Genomic DNA, 27,446 nt, shown 5'->3' on the forward strand with positions numbered 1-27,446 from the left:
TAGGGGCGTGTTGGTCCCGACATTAATGTATGGGAGTGAAAGTTGGGTATGGCAAAAGAAGCACGAAAGCAGAATAAATGCAGTGGAAATGAGAGCGTTAAGGAGTATGATGGGTGTGAAATTGAGTGACCGGATAAGGAACAGCGTGATAAAGGAATATTGTGATGTGAAAGAATATGTAGTTACAGGAATAGAAAAGGGTATGTTAAGATGGTTTGGTCATGTGGAGAGGATGAATAAAAGCAGGTTGACTAAGCAGATATACAAGGAGAGTGTGGAGAAAAAGGTCGGAGTGGGAAGACCTAGACGAACGTATCTTGATCAAATTAAGGACGTCCGGGTAAAGGGTCTGGTCAAGAGTACCCGAAACCGCCGAGCTTGCATGAAGAGAGTTATGAATGTAGATGAAGCAGAGGAAGTATGCAGAGATCGTGGCAAGTGGAAAGATGTAGTCTCTGCTTACCCCTCCGGGAAAGAGGCGTGATTATATGTATGTATGTAGTTTGGTTACTTAACATAATTTTTCTGTTTGTTAATAATTTCTCTGTTAAAATAGAAACCTTGCCGCCTAAAAAAGAACATTTCTTGTTAATATTCTCACGAACAGGGGCTCCGTAAGTTGGTAACAGTTTAATGCCGCGACTTAATTTCCAGTGTTAATTTAGGAGTAGGAAGTTAAATGCAGGCAGACCATTAATGTCAACGACGGACTCGTTATATGAGAAAACTTTGTCTAGACAAGAAATTACTACACGAAATTTATCACTTGATGCCCATTTCAGAAATAACTTGAGTTTACATACTCGTAACAATTATCTACTTGCACATCAGTAAAAGTTACTTGATTTAGTTCGTTACTAGCACATATTAAGTATTTAAAGTTATTTTCGTGCAAAAACAGTTATGCTATAAAAGCTGAACTAGTTTTTCGCATATATAGAAAAGAATCTTAAGCTCGAGCCCTAGAGCGACTGATGCATTCTATTCAAGAAAAGAGAACCTGCGTGGTATTAAATGTTCGATTATATTTATGTTATTAAATAGTAAAGAATACAGCATCAAAAAATATTTACCATATCGGTAAACATGGAATTTTATATCAAAACGGAATCCTTTTACAGAATATTGGTATTTTGCACAGGATGTGAAGCAGTTATTGGTTTTTCGCATAAAGTAAATAGAAAATATTTTGTTTATTTACTGTATACTGAAAAACCAATACAAATGAGAGCACAGTTACAATTTAATTTTATAAAATATCCCTTTACCAAAAGCCACGTAATATTTATATGCCTTAGCTTTACTGTAATCGATATAGAAGTGAACAAAAGCAGTGTATTTGTTGATAATTAATTATTATGTACACAAGCCAATGCTTTTGTTTACACTTTCCTGTCGTGGGCCTGCTGGAAAAAATTTATCTAGAAATAAGTAGTGTTCTTGTACTTAATTTATCTTTATTTTAAATTTTATTCTTATTTACCTTGATGTATATAAAAAAAATATAGGCGGAAAATATAGCTTTCAAAAATATACATATATTAAGTTATCTCGGAAGTCAAGCCGGAAGGTCTTCGACAGTACATGCCATATGTTTAGGACGAAATAGATACTTAAAGACGACAAATAGCTTGCGGAGGTTTGGACTTGACACGTGGAAGTAAATATAAATAAAACTGTTGCCACTTCTTAAACCAGTCACATAAGTTCGTTTACCTTATATTTATTTATATATATTTATACCTTATATATATTTGCTACAAGGTTTTTTATATTTCAATATACATATTGGCATATAAGTATTCGTCTAGACTTGTAGTGGCACAAATATTAATTTGTGACGCTGCATGTCTTAGTGTTAACTAAGAATTAAATTAAGTTAAAAGCACAGTGAAGTTTATCAATTGAATCTCAGTCTCAAGGCCCGTCTGAAAGAACGGACATTATTTCAATACCTAATGTGAGCCTGAAATTAACAATACAAAATGTTACATGTTAAATAATTATGTTCCCCTGCAATTTACACTCAGAACCTCCTGATTATTAACCAAATTTGACGGCCTCTGTGGCGCAGCGGTAGTGCGCTTTTCTGTGACACCGGAGGTCCCGGGTTCGAATCCCGGTCAGGGCATGATGAGAAAAGAACTTTTTCTGTTTTGCCTGGGTCTTGGATGTTTATCTATATAAGTATTTATTATAAAATATAGTATCGTTGAGCTAGTATCTCGTAACACAAGTCTCGAACTTACTTCGAGGCTAACTCAATCTGTGTAATTTGTCCCAAAAAAAAAAAAATCCATTAGATTACAGAGCCAGTTAATAAGGTGATTTTTATGCGCAATTTCAGATAATTCCATAGCACAACTAAGCATTCATTCTTATTGAGTGAGCTTCAAGCCTCTCGTTTCAGAAATAACGTTCTCCTGATAACTTGGTATAATAAATTATTTTCTAGCTAACTAATAAACTCATAAGCATCTGTTCCCGAAAACGCTGTAAAATATCATGGGATGTTTAAGAGGCTTATATCGTAATTGGTACATATACAATGATACTCATTTTCTGTATTATGAGTGGGGCGGGTATTATAGCTTTAATTTAATTTCAAGTTAGTCGTTTAAATAAGAAGAAAGATTTTGCTATGATTTGATGATGCGTTCGACATATTTATATACTACATATAGATAGTACAGTTAATACACATTTAAAACTGCGTTAAAAAACGCGTCCTACGTTTAAAAACGACGATGCTGTTGTTTATTATTGTTTCAAATATAACTAGTACTTCAATTGATTTATATTATCCGATTCATATATAACCATATTAATAGATTCTTGCGCTTCAAATATTTTCAACTCGGAAATATTTTCACATTCTTTACATACTCGTATCTTTAAATATTAAATTATAAGACACCTTACAAATGAAGCCGATACTTTTGCCGCGTTAATTTATAATCATGCTATTCTAATTATTTTTATATCCCTTTAGGCGTAATAGAAACTAGCCCGTATTTGTTGTGTTATTAAAATGTGTTGAATGCAAGTGACATTTGAATTAAAATAATACGAGAGCAATTTATATTAGTAAACAATGGATAATATTCGTCGAATATTATATACTAGCTGTTGTATAAGTGGGGAAAGTATTTTTTTTTAATTTCGGTGTAATAGTTTTTTCCGTGATGCGAATACAAACAAAGACAGAAATTAAAACATCACACTTTGGCTTCTGTAGGTCAGATATAGATCCTCATATCAAGATTTTGGTAATATCTTTCAAATACAGAAATCGGCCTGTTACAATTTTATTATATGGATGGATATGGATAGCTAGTACAATAATAAACATTGTATATTAAGGTGCTGAAATTAATAATTCAACATTGATGACGGCACCGGGCGATATGCCGTCGTTGAGTTGTCCAATTTTGTAGGAAACTATGTGATTATCAAATTTATGGCGAACGTGTCGCTCCGTCCACATGGCCGCTCGCCAATCGAATGTTAACAAGCTAATTACCTGCTAAAATGTATCAGTGAAGATCATTCTATCATTTTCATTTGGTCGATAGGCATTGAAAGGACAGTTTCATTTAATTATAAGTTAGTTTTAGGTTTAGATCGCAAAAGTGAGTAAACCGAGCGAGATAAAATTTGACATGCAGATTGTTACAATAATGTAGGCGTCAGTTAAAAAATAGGTTTTCCTGAAATTCCTACGGGAATGGAAATAAGCGGGAATATTACATACGTAGGGACGAACTGTAGATTAAGTATATAAAATAGGGCAGTGACTGACTGACATATCAATGCACAGCACACTACCCTGGGTCAAGAGACTTGAAATTTGAAATTTGGCATGTGTTAAGGTTCCTTATGTTGTCTCTCGAGGGGTTGTACTAAGACAGGATTTCCCGAAATTCCGACTGGAATTTTAGTTTCTCTCATCAAAATAGATTCAAGGTATAAAGAACAACTAAATTAAAATGGGTACAATTTAAGGGCTCACCAAAATAGCTTTTGTTTTCCAAATTTTAGTACCCAGTAAAATAAATTAACTCCATATAAATTAAAATCAATCTATACTTAGTTTCCCAAAGTAAAACGTATTAAGCTTCAAAATAAGTATACACACGTCAGAATAATCGTACGTTGTGTACAAATATTCTTTTTGATTGCCAAAATGGATAAATGCTCACCAAATATTGTTTCACTAAAACAGTAACATTGATACCAAAATGTACAGTTCAAATTTGCTTTATTGTAATCAAATTATGTAACCAAAATCCAAAATATATTATGGTCAAGCTAAGATTACGTAATATAAACGTAATATATACGTAAAATATAAAGTGCCATTGATTATTTTTAAGTACAAATTAATCTTATAAGATAAGATTGTATAAGACTGTAATTATTGTGTTCCTTTTGAAGTGCCATTGATTATTCTTAAATTAATCTTATGAACACTTTAATAAAATTTCTGTTTTAATTTAGATTTTTTATTTCCTCATCTACCAATGGTTTGTTTCATTGTATACCTTAGTCATTATGTGTTGCAATAATTGACAACAAAGTAATTATGTAACTGCATAAAAATATATAATTAAATGCATAATGCATTAATTATGTAACTTGTGTTTGATGTAATCAATATTATATTTGGTATGAAAAAAATATTTGCGGTTGACTGTAATTTTTTCCCTCAGCATAGATATGTAACTAAAATGAAAGTAATAACATAAAATATTGGTAACATCTCCTTAGCGATAATTTACAAAATTTGGACTCAAATTGACTTTAAAGGTGTGTATTTATTTTTATAGAATGTAATAAAAAGCAAAATAGCTTTATTTCTAGAATATTTTGTGATACACAATTTGGTGAGCATTTATCCGTTATGGCAGGCACTTCGAATTTATTGGAAGTAATATAGGTGCATTTCTGGTAGGCGTTTAAACACAAGCCAATTAAAATAACTTAAATTAAAATTGAATTCGAAGGTTCTATATTAAGTTCTTAATAGTAAAAAGTTCTTGATGACATACGATTTCGAATTCCCAAGTTTCTGCTAAGTACTTGCTCCCGCCGCGGCGTAATTAACGAAAGCTAACTTCGCATCCGACCGTTTTGCATATTATCCGACTAGCTAGACACGTCATAGTTGGAGGAAATTATAACATACATATCACGTCTTCATCATTTACAGACAAATCAAATCTATTTATTCCAAATTCATCCTTTTCCAGTGCAAATTGTAAAAGTTAGTTGGTGTCTTCCAGGCCAGCGAAAAAGACTTTGAGATAGGAAGTACGAGTATACATAAGGGTATATATTTTGGTGTGAAAGAAGCAAGATGCGGTCGTAGAGGGACCAAGTGTCAAACAAACGTGCAATTTTCTTTAGTTATTGTGCTGAATTGTCGTTATTTTGAACTATAACTTAGAGATGTTCTCGTATCTTGTAATTTATTACTTTTTAGTGTAGTTGTTTAAAGTCGGTGCCATCTAAAAAAAAATCTTTTTCAAATCTATATACATATAATAAAACAGTATCAATATTTTGTCTGTACATTTCGTATTTTTGATTGAAATGGATAGAGAATTTTTGTTTTTACATTTTTTGTCTGTCTGTCTGTATCTGAGTGTATGATCAAGATTCCACTGGAAATTTACGCGAACGAAGTCGCGGGCAACAGCTAGTTTATGAATAAGAAAGAATACGACAATAATACTTGATGTACAACAACGTGGCTTGCGCTACCTTCTTTATAGTGATTTAATCGAAATACTGGAGTTAATACTCAAACCGTAGGTAATACTCAATTTCCCACAGCCGCCTCTCGGCCGCGGCAATTAATTCAACACCGTGTAGTGGCGAGGTTATGCAATAATCGTGCCATGCGAACAAAACAATCAACGATCTACATTTTAATTGAATAATCGTTTGATGAAACATTTTGTACTTAGTTGCTTTATAATGTTTTTGTTGAAGTGTATTGCGGATTTTATTTTATTGAAGCGGCAACTCAGGGAACGTAGTGGTCATTAATCCTTTTTGACTGAGGACTGATATGAAGACAAAATATTAATTTTGATTTTTCATCAACCAAAAGACTCAATTAAACCAGAGTTTGAAATTGACGTATTTGCTTTACGTTTATAACCAAGATTAATAAGATTCATTGGTTTAATTATAATCAACGCGAAGGAACTAGAGGTACGAGTATACCTTCTCAGAACTCAAACAGTTTGATTATAGTAGACATGTCGTCTCTCGTCAGAGGTATAAGTTTTAAGGTAGGGGGATATCTCACATTTATCAAAGTAAGAATGACATGTTTTGTGATTGTTTTACAAATGCGTACAAACAAAAAGTAAAAACGCATTATAATTTCGTTTGTGATCGGTATCCATACGTTTTTCGTTTACTGAAAAACAAAGGCCTGACATCGATATCTGTGCGATAATAGAAATCCTTCCATTCAGTGCATGAATAGAAAATGTATTGTATATCTCTTTGATGGTTCAATCACTGCACGTGGACAGCAGGTATCGAAAACAAATTCAACTAAACAAACAGTTATTCATACATAAATATGAGTTTTGATGTAAGATCAAATTACTCAGTGCTGAACTAACTAGTTATTATACACGAAAAACGATAAAATTTTTAATTTCAATACTTTTTTTGTAAAGGCCAATCTTCAGAAATTTGAACCAATCATGAAAATTCTATCACTGCTTCTTCTTCTTAGTCGTGTCACTCTTGACAGAGTGGTCGTGGTCATCATGTAGTGTTGGAGGCGGGCGCCAATGTGCGCCTTACGATGTCCCGCCATTTCTCCCTGCTGGAAGTCATCCTGCTGCACTCGTTAAGTGAACCGCCAATCACAGACTTTATTTGGTCGGTCCATCGCATGGGTGACCTTCCGCGCGGTCGAGAGCATTCCACTTTACCCTGGACAACAAGCCGTTCTATGGATCCGTTGCCTCTCCTCTATCACTGCTAAAAAGCTACATTATTTGCGAGTGTTATGGGTTATGTTTGAACATAGCGAAACAGCCGCTAAAATGAAATATTTTAAAACATCTCGGACAAAAGTATTTAATATATCATTATGCCGTGCCGTGTGGTACCCGGCATCAATAGAAAAAAAGGATAGGACCAATCCATCTCTTTCCTATGGATGTCGTAAAGGGCGACTAAGGGATAGGCTTATAAACTTGAAATTCTCCTTTTACGCGATAGGCTAGCAACCTGTTGCTTAATGATAGAATCTCAATTCTATCATTAAGCCAAACAGCTGAACGTGGCCTATCATTCTTGTTATGACTGTTGGCTTTGTCTACCCCGCAAGTGATGTAGACGTGATTAAATATGTATATATGTATTATATATAATAAACAGATATATACTGGAAAAGCGTAGTAAAAATCAAACAAATTGAACTAGCCTTAAATTAAGTTCAATACACAAAGTAATCAAAAATAACTCTATAGTTATTTTACGATTAAGTAGTACAATAACGATACCTATTTTACTGTGCAGATGTAAATTGAACAGCGAAAGCGCCTTCAAAGGCTATTGTAGTTACTGATTAAACTTTTGACTTTGATTTGAAAGTCGTTGGAAGTCGATATCGTGAAGTGTCGGTTAAGGTATAGGACTCGTAAGCGGGAGGAATCTGGTTCGAATTCCAACGCGGCAGTATAACCTATTCTTTTCTGAGTTACATGTACATATGTATAGTGAGTTCTTACCGGTGCTGTTACTGTTTTGGAAGTAAAGTGAAGGTTCTAATATATATATACTTCTTAATAGGCATAATTTCGGCAAAAAATTCGCTTAGTGTGCGTGGGACAGAAAATAATATTTTTTACTTATCGACGAATAGTAATTGCTCAAAAAACCTTCGCTGGATATTTTTATACAGCGAAGGTCAGGAAGAGAGCAAGACATTCGCCATCCATGACATTACTTCAAGTTTATAGCGAAGCACTGCTTTTAATTATTTTGCAGCAGGGCGGGCTCTCTGTCTGAGGGAGGTATTACGACGCAAAAATATTACAAAAAAGTCCACACCGAACTTAACAAAGAAGGATGTAATGTACGTAGATATTTGCGGATGTAGATAAATGTACATATATTTGTACATAGTAAAATAAATGAAAAATTAATGTCTTAATTTTCAAAAATTTGAAGGGTGGTTAGTAAATACCAAAAAATAGTAATAAGTAAATATTAAAAAATTCTTAAATAAGAATTTTTTAAAATATGTTTATACTTAATAAATAGTGATATTTTTTTTAATGCAGATTACTAGAAATTTACTTTGACGGACGAACATACATAGTGATACAAGAACGACCGTACACGTATTTTTATTTAAGGCAGTGAATTAAGTAAAACTTAAGCTAGTATTAGCCTTACAGTAAGAACTAATCAAGGCTAGCTCTCCCCTCTGTACGAATCAACGTTCGGTTATTGCATTATTATCAAAGCTATTTCGTCAGTTGGGTAGTTACGCCTGTTACATATACGAGTAATACAGCAACATTTGTGTTTACCTTCCTGTTATTTCCCAGGGGGAAAGGATTTGCTCCCATTTGACATTTTCTCTATGGCCATGTGGTAAGTGGTAGGTATTAGATCATAATGATATTCAAGTTTTTTTCAGACGTTGCATTTCTCGGATAGATGCCCGTTTATTACTCGATTCCGAGGAAATTTCGAGATATTTTTAGTGCTTCCCTATATTTTTCAAGAGACATTCATGCTACGTTTCGACTTTCTACATCTAGTTATTTATATCAGTCAGTCATGTCACGCAATAAAGTTTACTTAACCATATATTTTGATTGATTCATAACTATGTGGTTATCACCAGACTTTATAATCTGATCTACTTAAATCTTACCACAATTTTTTTAAGATGTACTTTAAGATATTATACAATTTGTGAAGACATGTTAGAACTGTCATAGACACAATTATAGTATTGTGAATACATAAGACAAATATGTAAACATAACGTATTAGGTAAAACCTAATACTTTGTCAAAATTAATTGAATCGACAATACTAAGGTGCCGTAACAATTTTCCTTAGAAAATAGGTCAAAATAACAGCAAAGGCTTATTTTCGAAGTGAAATATAACGTTTTGATTTAATGTTTGATAACAATTACTTAAAGCAACAAAAAGTAAGTTTGTTTGTCGAAGGGATTTATATTTAATTAAGTAATTACAATTATAACTTTCTTCAACTGTGTTATGCTACCAATTTATGTTTTAGTTGATAGAAAATTTATAACAGCGAAAAAGCTTACTTCTACCTTCTTATATATAAGTATAACTTTGTTTTTCGTCTATATATGAATGTTTAATATCTGTATTTTATATATGTTAAGTCGTTGTAAATCAAGAGCTCAAAAATATATTTTCTTTCGCTACTATCGTTTTGTAATGTCTAAACATCTAAAAGGCCAACCAGACAACCGCAACAAATCCCTAGTAGAAGGAAGGCTATAAATATCGGCCCTTACTTATAAGTAATGTTAACAAAAGGGACCACACGTTACTAACTAGAAATTTGAGCTTAGTCAGCCCAGGGGAAATCTGAGGTTCCATACTTGCTTGAACTCTCATTATATGCTATAGATAAAGCAAACCTTTTTATTAGCACGTAATTCGATTGCAAAATCCCGTGACTATTTACATTCGAAGGGAACTTGCATCGACTTCCAATCCAAGTTATTGCAATCTGCTGGCGCCTCGCGACTTAGTAGTTTTATAATTCAGTGCAGTGCTTGACGTAATTATATAGGTACTTTATTTATTTAGGCGTAGCAACGAACTTCCTAGCTGATTATTTTATATACTTGTATTACTTCTTATTTATTTAAGTTTAATGCACACAATATTAACCGAACCCATACAACATATTTAAATAAGAATGCCTACTATGCTTAAAATATAATAACTATTTAACTTTTTAGTTATTTCTACTTGTGTATGAATTTCAAAGACCTGACGTCACTGACACAATTTGTATACGAAAAAAACTAATGTGCACAATCTTAAATGAAATAATTTGTTACCGGTATTCAAATATTTAATTTCAAAGAGAATTACTTTTTCTGCTCTAGTTGGAATGACACCTATTAAATTGTGCTGTAAAGAAGAAATTTACTATTTTAATGAATAAAGTGACGCTTTATTCATTAAAATAGTAATCACTTTCTCCCGCCTTCTTCGTTAAGATTTTACCCACTTACTCTTTAACAATTCAACGTTTCACTCTTAAACGCTGCAAAGGTCTTAAGTTGAAAAAGTCACTTAAACTTTCCCCGTGAAACTACGAAGCGAGTTATTATTATTGTGTGAAACAGCGTGTTATTCGGATGTGAGAAAGTCGATATCAATAAAGTTAAATAAAATCCTTAATAAAAAAAATATGTGAAGTGAATGTCCACTTCTATGATAAAACAAGAGAAATATCACGCTTTATGAAAGGTTTATTTTATTGTATTTGCTCGGATCCAGTTAGTCGTACTTTTTTCGATGCTTGTTATCGAAAACCATGATGAGAATTATTACCAAACAAATGTTGTTCAAAATAAATAAATACTTATCTTTTTTCTTTAGACTAATTAAACATTAATGGATAAACATGGATAATAAAGGTAAACCGATGTTGAGTGATGAGTGTACATGTACACTCACTCATGTACACAAGATAAACAGAAAGACATATCCCATAGAGAACTTTTCTTTTCATTCAGAGAATGAATGCATGCAGAATGCAAGTTTATCATCGCCTTTGCAACACAAACACTGGCATTAAATTTACAATGGTCTATAGACCATTGTAAATTTAATGCCAGTGTTTGTTCATTAGGATTACAATTGATTGTAACAAAAAACCAAAAATAACTAGCGGTACCAAACCTACAATACTTGTTTAGTTTACTCACCTTTTTTATAAATATATTAATATAGATATTTATATAGTCTACACTGCCTGTGAAATAAATATACAGAATTGTAAGGAATAAAATCAACTTCAGCCACAGCCTCGCTTCAACAGATATAGGATAAGCCTTGACTCAATAGACCAGTTCCAGATTTTACTAGTACTTACCCAGAAATTCTATCTGCATGCATAGATTTATTTATTTCAATAAAGGCTCTCAAATTTTCAATCAATTTCTTTTTAATTTTTGACCGGTTGTAAAACATGCTACTGAATCAAAATTAGTTATTCCAAAAACATTGTTTCAGCGTTCAGCGTGAAAAGTATTCATTCAATGCTGTTGATCATCATACCTTATTTCGTGAAACGCAACATGCGAATTATTTGGAAATTTGCAATGGAATGAAGTTGGAAACACAGAAATCGGCAGCACGATTTTAGTTAATGAATAAGCCAGTAATGAAGAAAAAAGAAATAAAACAACACGATCTAGAACAGTTTATTTCCTGATTGCACATTTTTTCACGAAAATAAAGTCGCATAGACTTCCTCATTAAATGGCCCATCAATGATCACAACGAAGGGACCGCTTCCATTGGCCAATACTCTGTATTTCGAATTGCATAAAGACGAAATTATTCAGCCTCTGTTCTTGCTACAATTCTTAAATATGTCAAATAATCCTAGGTTTACTTAGGTAAATAGGCTTACTGTATATTGGTTGAAGAGATTTAAAAGTTCTGAAAGGGACCGGACCGGACATGCTGGCTGTCGTTTATAAAAAGCGATTAGCGACATTTATTTCATGATGAAGTGGCTAAAAAATACTCGTATTAATTACGAGTATATTTTTTATCTGTTTAGTTGAAATAATGAGCCAGCCATTTAGATCGCCATTTTCCTAATTACTACTAAAATATTTCATGGTATCAAAATTAATAATAGACTAAAAAACTTCTGTTTGTCAAACAAAGATGCCTATTTAAAAACAACTACAAAGTAAACAGGGGCGAAAAATAATGGGATTCACTCCCAGTTTGAGGCTTCGCGTGTCACGGCTTCATGAATTTGCCATAAAATATCCATACAGACATATGAAACACATTGTACAGTGTTTGTTTTTAAGAATGAACTTTAGATTCTGACTTGATTTCACTCATTCAACGGTAGAGAGTGGCTCTGCCTGTGATTAATGCAAAAAGGTTTTATATATCTGAAAAATGCTGGAGCGTGTTAAATTTCCAAAATTTACTCCTATGTTACCTTGCTTTTGTTGGTTTTGCATAAACATATTTAAAAAAGCTTAAATATGATTATGCAAAACCACTGTGACGATTGAGACAAAATTCACGCTGAGAGTTTTTATCGGAGATAAGCCCTAGGAATTTTCAACTTAAATATATTTTTACTGCTTTGGATCGACTACCTATTCAAAAGTACTTAAATAGCGTGAATTTTTCATAAATTTTTGCCAGATTTATAATTTGTGGTGTTTGAATGCAAGGGCGGGTACTTTGTGTTCCTTTTAAATAAAAAAAAACAGCAAAATACAGAACAGCATTACTGAAAAGAAATCCAGTAAATCTCAAGAGATGTGAAACAATCGGAAGCCCGATTGAGCGGAACAGACAAGGCTTTATCTAACAATTGCGTTAAAATGCCTACTTTACATATTCTTAGGTAACATTTTAAAATTCCCTCTCTCATCATCCCCTTTTTAAAATAATTATATCGAATTTTAAATGTACTTTATTGTTGTTTATAAAGATTTAGATCCGAATACACCAAGTTATTGACTAAGATTATCTTGGTCAAAATTCTTTACTGCTAGAGTCTAGAGTGTTTAGTTATTCGTAGAACTAGTGTAATGTAAGTTTACCATCTATTCTTAATCTGATAGTTAACATTTAGCATAGGTTCTTTAAAAGATTTCAGTACATTGGCATTGTAGAAAATGGAATCTTTAGCGCATTGTATGCGGGCTCTATCTACGAAATACAAACCTTAATGAAATGAAGATACCATCTGGAACTCAACCTTTTCAATATCCATCCATTACTTGACTACAATTTATTTTCTTCTTGTTGCTTGTATGAATCAGGTCTGTAGCAATATTAAATAAACCTATATTGTATTCCAATACCAAAGCGAAAACAAATTTGGGATTACATAAAGATATTTTGGCAAATGAAGATTTCACTGTAATTTAGCACTTGGGGTCATAGAGTTTCTCGAGTTGCGCAATAAGATACTCGACAGGGAAGTAATTAGCATAAAAGTTTCCTGGATAATTGCCAAAAGTTGACATTTACTTAGTTGGAAATGCTATTGACAAAAGAGAAAATTTATCTAAATTACATCTTGTAGTTCTATCTATCTATTTAGTCGGGATTTTAAGAGAATCTAAGGACGTTTTTATTTCACTTAATTTATCATTTTCAGTGAGTATCAGTTTTCGTACTTCTTATTACAAAAGTTGCAAAAATGTAGCTTGGATTTGCTTACTTTAGTTAAACGGGAACTGAGCAGCAGCAAGATACAATTTTGCTCATTTTTCGCCTCAGACATTTCAAAGCTAAGGTCTTCAATTTCAAGCATCTTCAAGATAAGATGAATCTGGTCTTAATACAAATAGTTAAATTGATACCTAAATTTAATGTTTATGGCCACGTCCAATGGCGACTTAAATTATCTTCTTTTTCTTTATAAATTTTACAACTTAGTAAACACCTAAAACTTCCGATGTTGCTCCCGAAGGTATTTGTGCCAAATTTTTATATAAATCGATTGAGTAATTCTTCAGATTTTTTATTTTAAGATACATCATTTTTTAATATGAGTAGAGTATGGGTTAGGATTAAAAAACCTATAGAATAAAAATACAATTTAAATAAAATGTAACCAAAACAAGAGGCAACTGAGCGTCGCAAACCGTCTTCGAGATCCGAGTGCTTGCTGTGTTGAGAAAAGTGAAATAAGTCTAACTTTGCTCTTGGTTTCAAGGATCGGATTCCCGAGCAAATATTTGTGCCAAGTATTTACACGAGTTAAAGAATAGGACAAGTAAGCAACTGCTGGCCGTCCTTTGAGATACAGCTAAGTGAACCTCTAAAATCACAAATTTGTCCGTTATGAGTAATTTTAATTTATTCTAAGTAGACCTTACTTACTCTACCTAAATCATATAACATGCATGAATGTATCTTTATTGCTCAATTATACCAGACCAATAATATCAAATATTATTATAAATTTTTAGTCATATTATTGAAGTAACGAATTACACACGTACAAGCGATCACGCCTATCTCTCGAAGGGCTACCTATAGGGTAGTGACTACATCTTTTCACTCGCCTCGATCCCTACATACTTCAAGAATTGTAACGAAATACAGTAAGTGACTAACAGGACTAAGTAATTAGGTTATTGGAACTAAAACATTAAGGACGGCCAGGATTATGTTATTCTCGAAATTTGTGTGACAAGTGTGAAAAGTCGATATGGAAGACCGAAACGATGGTAACTAGTTCTATTAATTTATAAAAAATAAATATAATCAACTAACTTATCTTAAAAAAATAAATGAAAAGTAAGTAAATATCATCATTTATTCAATTACGAACATGTGAATAGCTCTAATTTTTACCGTAGCGCAGCGAAGTGAGATTCTTCGTAAGGCACCACATTTTACAATTCAGCTACACTAAACTTTTTCAACTCATTTGGTATGCAGCTCAGCTTTGCCAAGTGTTAGAAGAAAAATATATTTTGTTGATTTCTCCTGTGATATGCGGGATTTTTTACAATACAACAATAAAAAGTTTTCACCTTTGAGGCGCTTCGCTTTTGCTTACTTTACCAGTGTTTACAGTTCCGCAGAAAAGTTCTTTTTATCAAAAACTTTATGGTAATTGAGGTATAGACAAAGTAAAACATGCTACATTAATAGTCCTACATACAAACTTTGTCCTCCTTTTGAACGGAACTAAAAAAATTGCAACATACCGGCGTTACTGCAAAATGTTTTTATTTCTGACGTCTGTCATACGAGAATTGCAGATAAATCCGACAAAGATAACGTATTAAATAGAGTATATACCACGAATAAACGCAAAATTATGATTTGTTGCTGCATCGTGAGGAAACCTATGTACATTCAAGCAAATGGGTGTGCTATCATAATCCAATATGCGTTAGGTTCCCTTGCACAGTTTACTGATCTCAGAAGTCGTTTCGCCTAAAAATATGTCTCACCCAATCCAGGTTCAAAGCCAAAAGTGCACCCCCAGGTTCCTTTCCAAAGATGGTATGTAACCAGACCATCATCAGTGAAAAAAAATAAATCAAATCAAATGCAAGCATCTTATAAATAAAAACATTCTTCGCTCAGATCTAGATTTTACACACGACTTAGTACCGATTCTTTTCATTGCGGTCGTCTAGAATACAATTACAACTGCAAATAGGTCAGTTCACACTTCCTGCAAATGGAAATTTCAACAAAAGGACAAACAGGAAGTCATTCCTGTCTTACGGGCGTGTTGACAGGCTGATATGGCCCGCTCCGTACTGACTCAACTCCTACAAATGGTTTTACGAGGATGGCCGAGCCAGTCAATTTTCTTTTGATAAAAAAACCACCACGTGCGAGTCGATTTATGTATAGCAAAATGTTGAAAGAATCCTTACTAATATGATAAATGCGAAATTGAGTTGTTTGTTACCTCTTCACAGTTAAGCCAATGATCCGTACTGCATGAATTTTTAAGTACATATAGTGTGTATAGTTCGTAGAAAATTTACCCGGTAAAAACTAAAATAACCATGGGATTTTTTTAATATTGATAGGTGAGTACAGCCATTACTTGAAAAATTTATAGGTGGGGTTTTATTTTTATCACACTGTACATCGGAGTGAGTAGTTCTTATTTGGAATAAAATCCGTATGTCCAAATAATTCGAAATGAAAAACAATAAAAAAAAATATCCAAACAGTTCGTAGAACTAGATGAAATATAAGATTTATATTCATGTAAAAATGGTCTGGCATCTAAGTATAATCCATTGTGTTCCATACTGTTGCTTCTTTTTTAGCGCAGTATATGAAAGTCAATAAAGGAAAATAAACTTGGGATTCTTATTTTAGGCGATGTACCATTATTTTTCTCATTGGAGCGATGGACTAGCAATCTATCTGATTTTATTGTTTAATTAGCAATTCAGCAGATAAAAAAATAATTATATTTTGTACTATATCATCACGAAACTGTTATTTCACAATACTTTGATTTCGATGCAGTAATTTAACATATAAACTTTAAAATTAAAAATAACGTTTTGTTTTACTTTATTGCCTTACTACTTTTCAAAAATTATCTTATGGGTGGAAGGAAAGTATAGCTCGAAATAAATTGGATTATCCAATGTCAATGACTTTATGAGGGCGCCGGTCAGGCAGGATCATCGTCTTGCAGAACATAATGACTTAAGGAAAATAGATACATACTAACGTAGGTTAAATTATCTATCAAAATACTGAAGTATACTATTGTTATATATAATCGTAATAGTTATTTAGTGACGTGTGGTGCCCGGCACCAATAAAGAATTGAATAGGACAAGTTTTCAAGTTGGCTCTGTCTACCCCGCAAGGGAAAGATAATATATATATGTATGTAATTTAGTTATACATTTGATGTATTGAATAATTGATATATTTTAAAAAACAGATTAATTTTAAGTAATAACTTATTCTAAAACAAATTAAGCTATAAACGATAATGGATTGAACATTGAACATGCAAGGAGAAGACCAAAACGTGTCAATTAATATAGTAATAATTACATACATACATATATAGTCACGTCTATATCCCTTATGGGGTAGACAGAGCCAGTAACGTTCAGCTGCTCGGCTTAATGATGGAATTGAGATCCAAATAGTGACAGGTTGCTAGCCCATCGCCTAAAAAAAAGGATCGCAATTTTATAAGCCTATCCCTTAGTCGCCTTTTATGACATCCATGGGAAAGAGATGGAGTGGTCCTATTCTTTTTTGTATTGGTGCCGGGAACCACACGGCACGTAGTAGTATAATTACGTAGTAGTATAATAACATAGTAATAATTTATTTTCGACATAAGTTACCTACTACAAATTTCACACGCCTCAACTATTTTAGTAAATACACTAACCAAATTTTCGATTCAAATCCAACCTAACGATAAAGGTGGTTATCTTTAATATTGCTGGCAATTTCAGCCTCCCAGCGGTCGCCGTTGAAGAGCAACTTTTCTTTGTTGTACAAAAGTTCTTCATGGGTTTCGGTGCTGTATTCGAAATTGGGGCCTTCCACAATGGCGTCGACAGGGCAGGCCTCTTGGCAGTATCCGCAGAAAATGCATTTGGTTAAATCGATATCGTAGCGTGTAGCCCGGCGGGATCCGTCGCTCCTTTCTTCAGCGTCGATGGTGATAGCCTGCGCCGGGCATATTGCCTCGCATAGTTTGCATGCGATGCACCGCTCCTCTCCCGAAGGATATCTACGTAAAGCGTGCTCACCCCTGAATCGAGGAGAGAGAGGACCTTTCTCGAACGGATAGTTTATAGTTGCCGGTTCTTTGAACACGTGTCCTAGAGTGACTGCGAAGCCTAAAAATCAAGGGTTCAATGAAACATGGCATCATTAAATATTTTCAGGTTAGGCTAAAAGCCAATTTTGAGTACAAAGTTGGTGTAACTCAGTTTATACAAAGAGCATCGATAACAAACATTTCAAAGTGAACTGTAATGTCGTCAAACAAACAATATCATTTCAAGGTTCCATCACAAAAAAATACCCAGATCCATTTCATAATGATTAAGCTGTTGTACAATAAACAAATTACCTTTGTATGGGGAACGCGGAAATGAGCAATTCCCTGGGCAACGGAATTCGAAAGCAAAGTTGCTGATAAATAAGTGGCCATGACATGCATAGCTATTACATGTATCCTCACCGGAGTACATATTTGTAAAAGAGTGTAGTCCTAGCATTATAAACTCAAATTAAATTTTTTAACAATGAGTTTATAATGCCAATAACATTAAACATCACATGATGATTGATGTACTAAGGTACTACTATTTTAGTTGCAGCAAGTAGATACGATAATACCCAAAACCGTCGCTTTCATGAAGATAATGATGAATTTTGATGAAGCGATAGAAGTAAAAGGGATCGTGGAAAGATTTAGTATAGAGGTACCCCTCTGGAAAAGCGGCGCCTGGAGAACCTAAACTCGTATTCGAGCATGATTACATATCCAGTTGCCTGAATGTGCAGGTTTCCTTACGATGTTTTCCCTCACTGTAAGAGAATCGGATAATATTCAAACTACGTATATATTAGTTTCAGCGATGGTTATTATCTGGTCTTGAAAGTAAATAATACTGCACAATCAAATCTAAACCGAACATCTAACTTGTACGGAGCTATTAGTAGTGCTCCTGAAGTTTCAGGGAGTTCAGTGTTTCCGAGACGACCTACATTTCCTAAAACTTTGTGCATTGCGATAGCCATCCACAATATATTTCTTAGAGTTAAATAGAAGATATAACTTGAATAAATTTTCAACTCGGTGCGAATGTGCGATGTCCACAGAAAATGCTTAACATGATACATTTACTGTCACTTTCATGGCGTAAAGATACCTCAAAAGTATAAGTGAGCTCAAATATTGTAACCAAAAGTCAAATATTTTTATGCTTTTCTGCCAATTTATAATTCACTTTTTTTAAGTATACAGTGCGAAAGCTACGCCCAAAAATGAAAACATCGAATAGACTTCTCGGCTCCGTGACGCATTCAACTCTCTTGTCAGAGAGGCATGCTCCCGGTTTTATATTCCGGTTGCTCCAGTTCGTTTACCAATTTTTCTGATTATTTATATATTTGCTATCATAAAATACTGTAAATTCAAGTTAACATTCCACTTAGAAATTTAGGTCAAGCCCAGCTAAATGTAATTGATTAAAACAATGTGATTTGTGATAACATAGCCACTAGGGCGGCTTTGGAAGTTCCATGTGTCCTAGAAAGCCATATGAAGTAACCGCAAAGCTGTGTATTTGGTTGGGTGTTGAAATCCCGTGGCTCATCCCTAAACTTTATTTGTTAAACATACATATCCATAAATATCAACCTTATTCGAATGAACGCTTCTGTGGCAACGTAGGTTCCTAATTTATACTGACAGTTCTTATATTATGCTATTAATAAATTAAATAAACGATTTTTTTTTTACCGTATTACTCAGACTCTTTCGAAAAGGAGCTCTTAAGCTCTTCTCTGTGATTGTCGCAAGTCCATGAACTTGTTTAGATTATAATTACCTAGGGTGATCAAGAGGGACTCGGAGGCCAGACAAGTTGTCGGACCTCAGGGCCCCGAATTAATTTTCTTACAGTAATTACCTCGAACAAGCTCCGTCCAAAACCAAATTTGAGTAGCACGGTCAAAGAAGTCTCTCAAAGTCGTGGTAGGCGGCTGATCGTTCACGTAAACCCAATTAACGTCGTATTTAGTTCTGGGGCAGCAGTAGTGAGGAGGACACATTGGCGGAGGGCACGGCGGCGGCGGCGGCGGGCAGGGCGGGCACGGCGGGATAGGGGGACACTCCGGGACGCATGGATTTGTATCTCCTGCAAATCTAACTGCATGATGTGGCCAAATAGAAGGTCTATTGAATAAGAAAAACTTGAGACCAACACGTTTTATTGTATTCATTTTGTCATAGATTTTGACAACTTCAAAACATAAATAACGTAATCATACCTATTTTGTCAGTTAAGTATGATCTGAGGTTACGATTCTACGAAAGATTGTAGATTCTAATTAGGTAATTCCTTAACCTTCAGTTCTGATTCGGTTTGTTTCCTGAAGCTGTTTCTAATTAATTGTTTGACTCCCTTATTTTTAAAATCGATGGAATGAGGATTAATTAAAAAATGTCCGAGAAGCAACGACAGAAAGCCGCATTATCTCACATGTTCCATTCCAATAAATTGTCCAATTTTAAAGTATTAAGCCTAATCTTGAGCTACGTTAAAGCGATTACAGTTTAGTTAAAGTCTCAGATATTTACTTCAAATTTCATGAACTCGTAAAAAATTAAATATTACACATCGAACTGAAATGAGCGCCAATTCAAATTCATTGATTTTAAACAATACAAAATGTATTTTTATCCTCAATCATTTAATTTGCCGTATAGTGATTATTTATTCATAAAAGTGATTGTGTCCCAGATCGCAGTCTACTGTTCCAATGACATTTCACGCAAATAGATCTCACACGTACGCCTTTGTATGACTAGACCACAATCTCCTTGACTAGACCTTAGTTAATCTAAATATACTATTTACACTTTTGGAATGGGTCAACTTGCTGAAAATAGAATGTTTGCATCCAATGTCAAGTTACTTTTAGTTGTGTTACTATGTAAGTTGAAATAAGCACTCAAGTCGGTTTTCATGTTTATTCAGTAGTCTGCCGTCTGCAAAATTTATTTATAATTTTGACGCTGATTACTTCTAAATATGCATAGTTTGTAGATTTTTGTTGACCAACAAGTATTACAGAGTTTGGTTTTTCGATAAAATTCGAAGTGTTGTTAGAGTAGGTAAAATATTAAAAGATATAATATGGGATTAAAACGTTTAGACTAAAACACTGTCTCCCTTAAAGGTTTGAATATCATTGCGTTTTTTACTACTATTGTACAAAATTATAATATTATTTTATATTGAGATTCAGATAGTGACAAAATCTTGCCCACTGCATGAAGAAAGTAAAAAATATATAATAAGGGTTATATATAAAAGCCATGTTTCCCATGATTCTCACAATCTGCGCTAAAGAAACCACTGGCAGACCATCTGACAAAATAGCAAATACCATATAAAATAGCTAAATAATTTTTAAATAGCAATGAATTGTTGTCTGCACACATATCAAAGATGTCGCCTCGTCACGTGTTTGGTGTCGTCGTTAGCTGGTCGTTATGCTAATAGCTCCCATACTCCCATACCCTAATGCGTATTATATACCCACCCCACGTATGAATCGATTCAAAATTTTTACAACTACGTAATGTGTAATGCATATTGTGAAAGATATTGTTAGCGGCTAAATGATAAATTGGTGTTTTGACACTCCAATGTGTTGGTAAGAGTTGATAATTGTAACAAGTTCATTTTCTCTAACAGCGCAACCTTGATTGTCTCCCTTAAAAACGTCTTTAGTGTCCCTTTAGTTATTTATTATTTACCTCCTATTCTAGAAGCGGCTGTAATTACACAAGGTAGAAGTGCTTATTCCCTTAGGCGTTTTATATAATATGATTTATAAAAGAGACGTAGTGGTCCTGTTGTCAAGAGCCGGAAATCACAAAGCACATTAATTCACCGACAGTACTGTAAACTGACGAATTAAATTTTCGAAGTGGCAGTGAAATCCGCACCAAGCGGATAAACCGAGTGTTAGAGGCGAAAAGCAACTTTGTTTGCTGCGTATGCACTGACTGCCTGCTGTCATTCAATTTGCAAAGCTTTGTGCACCAAATTTATACATTTATTTATATATTATAGGCCAGCGGGATCCAATAATAAAAGATGATTCAAAGTGTATATACTTAATAAAGGAACCGACTAAGACATTACAGCCTTATTGTTGATTATATTTTCTTTTTCGCAAGTTATTAATATAATCTTAAGAATTAAGAAAAAATGTAATAATAACCTTAAGGTAAAACAGGAAAAAGTCGAACATGGAATTAATATATTTCCAAATCAATAAAAATTATTTCGTGGAAATTATCATTCAGTAAAGAATCTTTTGTTATTCTCTTTTCGCGCCTCACCCTCCGAAAATACTGAAATGACAAAAGAAATGAAAGAATCACTCAACTTGTCATGGCTTCAATCTGTAAAGGTGTAAATAAAATGTTGAAATTAAAACAATTTTGCAAATTAATATTTAATGAACATAATAAATAGTGATCTTTACTTAAATATACACATCCTGATACTAAATTAATTGATAGTTTAAGTCGTGTAATTTCAAGAACTTAGGTAAATCAAATTAATTTAATTATTTAATTTGTACCGAAAATAAAAAAGTTTTAACTTACATTAAATGTTATGGTAATTCACCGACAATTGAAACGGATATGTTATTTATCACAATAAGTAATTAATACATTAAAAATATTGTCACTTGAAATAATATTTGATAAAACACATGTACTTAACTAAATTCCTAAAGTAGGTGCGTTATGAATGGAATGTAATAATGAATTTAAATAAATTATTATATCATAAACTTAGTTTATAAGTTAAATCATAAAAATATGACATGTTACAAATAAGGTGATTTAACACGTAGGTAGGTAAATGACAAGCAATTTCCAATGAGTTGACGTGAAAAAAAAACCCTTTGTTAAAGTCCTTGTTGTTTTCATCACAGCATCATCCATATACATGACCATCCGTATTCAATTCATCATTCCCATTAACCACTTGCTTGGTATAAGCCTTCTTCTGTCTACTCTATCCTTCTCATGGAAGTAAAACCAACATTTAAAAAAAACTATTAGGAAACTTCAGACGAAAAAATGATCACAATTTTTTCCGCATTCCTTTATCTCTTTCTACAGGCCGATTCTTTATTACTTATGATAATTTTCCCAAAATTTTTGAACGTCGAAATTGGCCAGGTTTCCAGAAAAACAAAAAACAAATATCAAGAAGTTAATTTTTTTTACCCTCCCATACTAATTCATTTAACAGCTGATCGGCCAAAGTAAAAAAGTCCTCAGTTTCATCGTTCAAACACGCTGTGAAAATATCTTTAATGGATCAAAATTCATGCAGAATGAGAAATGCATTTGAAAAAATCTGCATCCTTCTAATAAACCTATTTTGAAAGAGATGAAGAGAAGTAAGGATAGGTAATTTTTTTCATTCGCTCTTTTTTGTTTTGTTGGTTTACCAGGTTGTTAAACTTTCGTGAACTTTCCATATCCGTGGTGCTTGCTAACTTATATTATTTTGCAATTATGTTAAGATACGGTTAAAGTCATAAGAAATGAGCTTCAAAATGTAAGAGCATCAACATAATACTGCATGATTATTTCGAACGATACCTACATAAGAATATTTAGCAAAATATACAGCATTAGTGCCTAAGCGTAACAAACTTATAAAACGGAATGCCTATGTTTTTAACGGAATTTTCAAGATACCTACTTGGAAAATAAAAATATATTCATTAATAACAAAGTGTTTTTACAGAAATGTCGAAGTAGGACTTAAATATAATAGCAATCAAGTGATTATCTTAATTTAATGCTTAATCTAAGATTATTTTATGATGTACATACCTATTACCCCAAACTCCGCATATTATTTGTTAAAAAATTAAAATTAATTTTTGTGTTTTTGTTTTTTGGCTAGAAAACCTTACGAAAACAAGTATCAAGGCAGAATTTATGAACAGAAAACCTTATGAAAACAACAACTCGTCAAAACGCCGTTCGCGCCAACTCTCAAAAATGAAATTATTAATGCAGATAAAGTTAGTTGGAAATTTGAACCTTTTAATGAGAAAAGTTACCTTTTAAGACAAATAAATTACATCGTGATCTGAATGAAGTTTGATGATAGGTAAATGAAATAACTGAAATATCATAATAATCATAAACGGTGCATGACGTTGTAAGTAACATTCCCATTTTCCGATATTTTGAATAAGGAGATCTGTGAATAAACCACTGAATTAATCTTAGAATCACCAAAGAAAAATCAATGTAATTAATGAGTTCGAAATATAATACAAGTAAGATCGAACCATATTAAAATACTATGTAACTCGAAGTTAAGCTCAATGAAATAAACAGTAATAAGCAGTAATACAATTTGTGTGATGCTTTTAAAAGATGTTTGAAAGTTTTACTAAATACCTAGTGTCAATATTTTCAATGCTTGCTTGTCACTTTAAAGTAATTAAAAGACTGGGTCAAAATACGAAAATAATAATTAGCAATGTAAACTTTTGTGAGATTGCTTAAATGAACTGAATCAGTGGCAATTGGTGCATGCGGAAAGTAAATAAAAGTATGCGTGTCATTGATTTCCGACAGGATTTTAAGTTAAAAGCGATGTGTTTTTTCTCTGGTTTGTAACGTTATAAAAAATACTTAATAAAAATATTTTCAATTAAAAATCTCTCTCCTTATTCAAATTCGAATCCAGCTCTTTATGATTATAGTAAATGGCATAGAAACCTTTAATATAGCTAAGATTTCTATGAGGCTATGTTAACTATGGTTAAGTTGTGTGAATTTTTACTAAATACGGGCATATTGCGTCAGTTTTAATAGAAATTCGCATTTTACAACATGACATAGGTTAATCTATTTTAAATATGTATATACTTGGATATATTTATTTATATGCTACTTGATTGGTGTTCTGCTTACAGTGACGACGATTTCTCAATCGCCAAAACCAAAAAAAATACTTACAAACCTATATTGTGTTAGATATGCTATTTTGTTAAGAACTATGTATTTTTTTGTCATTTATTTTCATTTTTCAACACACATTTATTAACAGCTATGGGAAACATAACTATAATATGTACACAAATTAAATCTGATAAAAGCGTTTTATGAAGTCATAAACAATATAATGCTAAATATAAATTAGGAATGGATTCTATTTATAAGGATAAGACTAAGGGATTTAATATTGGACAAATAAGGCGCGGAAAATATTATTTTGTAATATCAGAAATCAGTTAATTACTTTATTGCATGTTATGTTGCGTAAACATTGTAATATTAACTTATACTTAAAATGGAAGGGAAGTATTTTTATAATATATGGTGGTGATTATCATCTAAGAAAATTTTTCTTACAATTTATTATTATATAGTTACCTACTAAGCTCACAGATCAAATTTATTTTTAATGTCATGTATTTACATTTAGAACCATGCAATGCAATAAGAGAAACATAAAATAACACATCACTGCAAATAAAATTAATATGATTAACAGATATTTCTTTTATTTAGTTATTTATAAAACGAAATATAATAAAATTGTTTGCTACGTTCTGAAGTAACGAGATGAATGTCAGTAATATAGACTTAAAAAACAAAAAAATATAAAACAATCCCATCTAAAATTATATTGTAGGTTGATGTTATAAAAATCGGTATTTTGGCATTCCAGATATTTCTCTTCTGTTCTGTTATTCCATGACAAGTAAACAATGTTCAGCTATTAAGGTTCTTAATGCTTATATCGTACACAATACCTCAATAGTGAAACCGTTTCGTCAGTCCTTAAGTATTGTATGTTGAAAGCACATACAAATAAAGATGGTCATTTGAATTTTTGGGTAACATGGTAAACTTTACTTCATCAATTCATTATGTACATAATTAGTGCATACAATTTTTTTAATACAATTATACTGAGATTTTTTTCATAAGTATAAAAAAATATAGCTTATATTATCAAATCAAGGACAAGTTCGATTACAGGTAATAACTATTTTCAGACACAATGACAATGAACAATGAACTAATTATCTATTCATCCTTACCAGCATTCAGCAGCTTATTTAATATTAGTAGAATAGAATTTCCCTTTCTATTGATAATTGGCTCACATGTGCTGCAGTAAACATTTATGCCAAATCTGTTACTCTCAGGGGTGTAAATGAAATACCCGATATTAATTACTGGATCAACATCAGAACTCAGTTTAAACAGGTTGTTCTACATACAGTGAAGCCCAAACGAATGTAATTTCATCATATCAAACATTGTGAATTGGTGAAGTAAAATAAATGTGCAGTAATCGGTAGTAAGATGCTGTCTGCCTATCTCTCCGGAAAAAAGACAATCAAGATCATAGCTTCTTTTATAGTCATATACTTTTTTATCAGACAAATGTATTACATAAGTTGTTTTCACTCAAGCAGCAATTCTATGTTATATTCACTTTAACCAATTAGTAAAAAGGCACCGCGGTTGTAATAATTTCCATCTAAAGACAAAGTACTTGTCTTTAGATGTCTTGCCACGGAGAAGAAAGAAAATTGTGAGAAAGATACCACTTTACAAAATCTATTTTCAGTAAGTTAAAAGTACCTACTTAATGCATTTGAAACAGCAATTACAATCTGATGTAATGAACAGTCTACTTAGTCAAATTCAAAAATTATTTATTTGTGAATTTGACGTTTTTATAACACAAAAGTAATTTAATCATTGTATTTACTTTTGTTCAAAAAGTATAACACTCATTTTTAACATCACACAAAAAAAAATACTTTTATTGAGGTAATCCCGCGCGCTGTAATTTTCTGTTAGAGAGGGGAATTGTATAAATATTCAATAGCCACTTTGTAAAAACTGTAGTCTGAATGTAAATACATGACAACATATGTACTAAAATTCTTCATTTTGATGTTTGACAACATTTAAAAACTGTTAAACCTATTGCAATTAACACTTTGCGATTGCTATGAGTTAATTAAGATTTCTGCAGCCTTATCAAACCTACTTGAGATACAAAATCTTCTACACTACGTGAGATGATCTCACGCCAAATATAGTGGAATAAAGGACATCCTCCTTATTTTTTAACAATTGTATTACGATTAAAGTATTATGACTTGCAGTCAGCATCTACATTAATTATTGACTTATTAGCGTATGCAATTATTAAAACTGGTATATGCAGCCGACTGAAAATCGACAGTTAATTAAGAATATAGGTACGTCAAACAATCATCGTACGCATGCCGTTATATTGACAGTGTTATAATTATTAATTTAATAAATTGTTTCAATAATCATATTCATATTTATAAAATCTAAAAATAGTCTTATTTGTTAGGAATATACAAAAACTATCTGGCCAAGTCGTTTAGAATATTTTAAGATATGACATCAAGAGCAATCAGGGATAGCAAAGTTCAGAATATGATAATATGAAGTATTTCATACGATATCTATGAAAGCAGTCAACTACAAATTGTTACTTTCAGGATGCAGAATGTTAGTCGATACCTGTAGGCTGTCAGAACGGAAGGCTGAATCATCATTACCCCTGATGCCGGAAATTTGGCACTCTGCCTTATCCGATTAAAACCAAAGTCTTTTAATATCAACCTAAGTCTACAAGTAAAATCACAATATTTTCTTATTATTCGAAACTTACAGGAAAATGTTTTATATCAAGCCATTCATAAAGATACATATATTATTATTCCTTATCAATTTATGCAGCTTTTATTGTTTGGCTGAGAGTTCTTCAATTATTGTGAAGTTTAATCAAAATTGATACAGTACATTCGCGTGAAAGGGTCCACATGCGCATCCATCTTCAATAACCCAGTTTGATT

At 32.6% G+C, this 27,446-nt stretch overlaps 1 protein-coding gene across 1 annotated transcript; it reads right to left on the reverse strand.

Moving 5' to 3' along the window:
* Positions 1 to 17,198: 17,198 nt before the first annotated feature.
* LOC106133770 (NADH dehydrogenase (ubiquinone) 23 kDa subunit-like) lies at positions 17,199 to 19,748 on the reverse strand. The gene is made up of 2 exons (XM_013333604.2): positions 19,436 to 19,748; positions 17,199 to 17,632 (listed from the first exon to the last, which is right to left on the reverse strand). Exons 1-2 carry the CDS (start codon positions 19,746 to 19,748, stop codon positions 17,199 to 17,201), a joined length of 747 nt encoding a protein of 248 aa, XP_013189058.1.
* Positions 19,749 to 27,446: the final 7,698 nt, after the last annotated feature.

This window comes from Amyelois transitella, chromosome Z (assembly GCF_032362555.1).
Source record: "Amyelois transitella isolate CPQ chromosome Z, ilAmyTran1.1, whole genome shotgun sequence".
Lineage (NCBI taxonomy): Eukaryota > Metazoa > Arthropoda > Insecta > Lepidoptera > Pyralidae > Amyelois > Amyelois transitella.

Coding starts and splice junctions, on each gene's coding strand:
- LOC106133770 (XM_013333604.2), bottom strand. CDS start 19,748: ATGAATACAATAAAACGTGTTGGTCTCAAGTTTTTCTTATTCAATAGA. Junction 17,633..19,435: donor TTGGACGGAGCTTGTTCGAG/GTAATTACTGTA, acceptor CTTGATTTTTAG/GCTTCGCAGTCACTCTAGGA.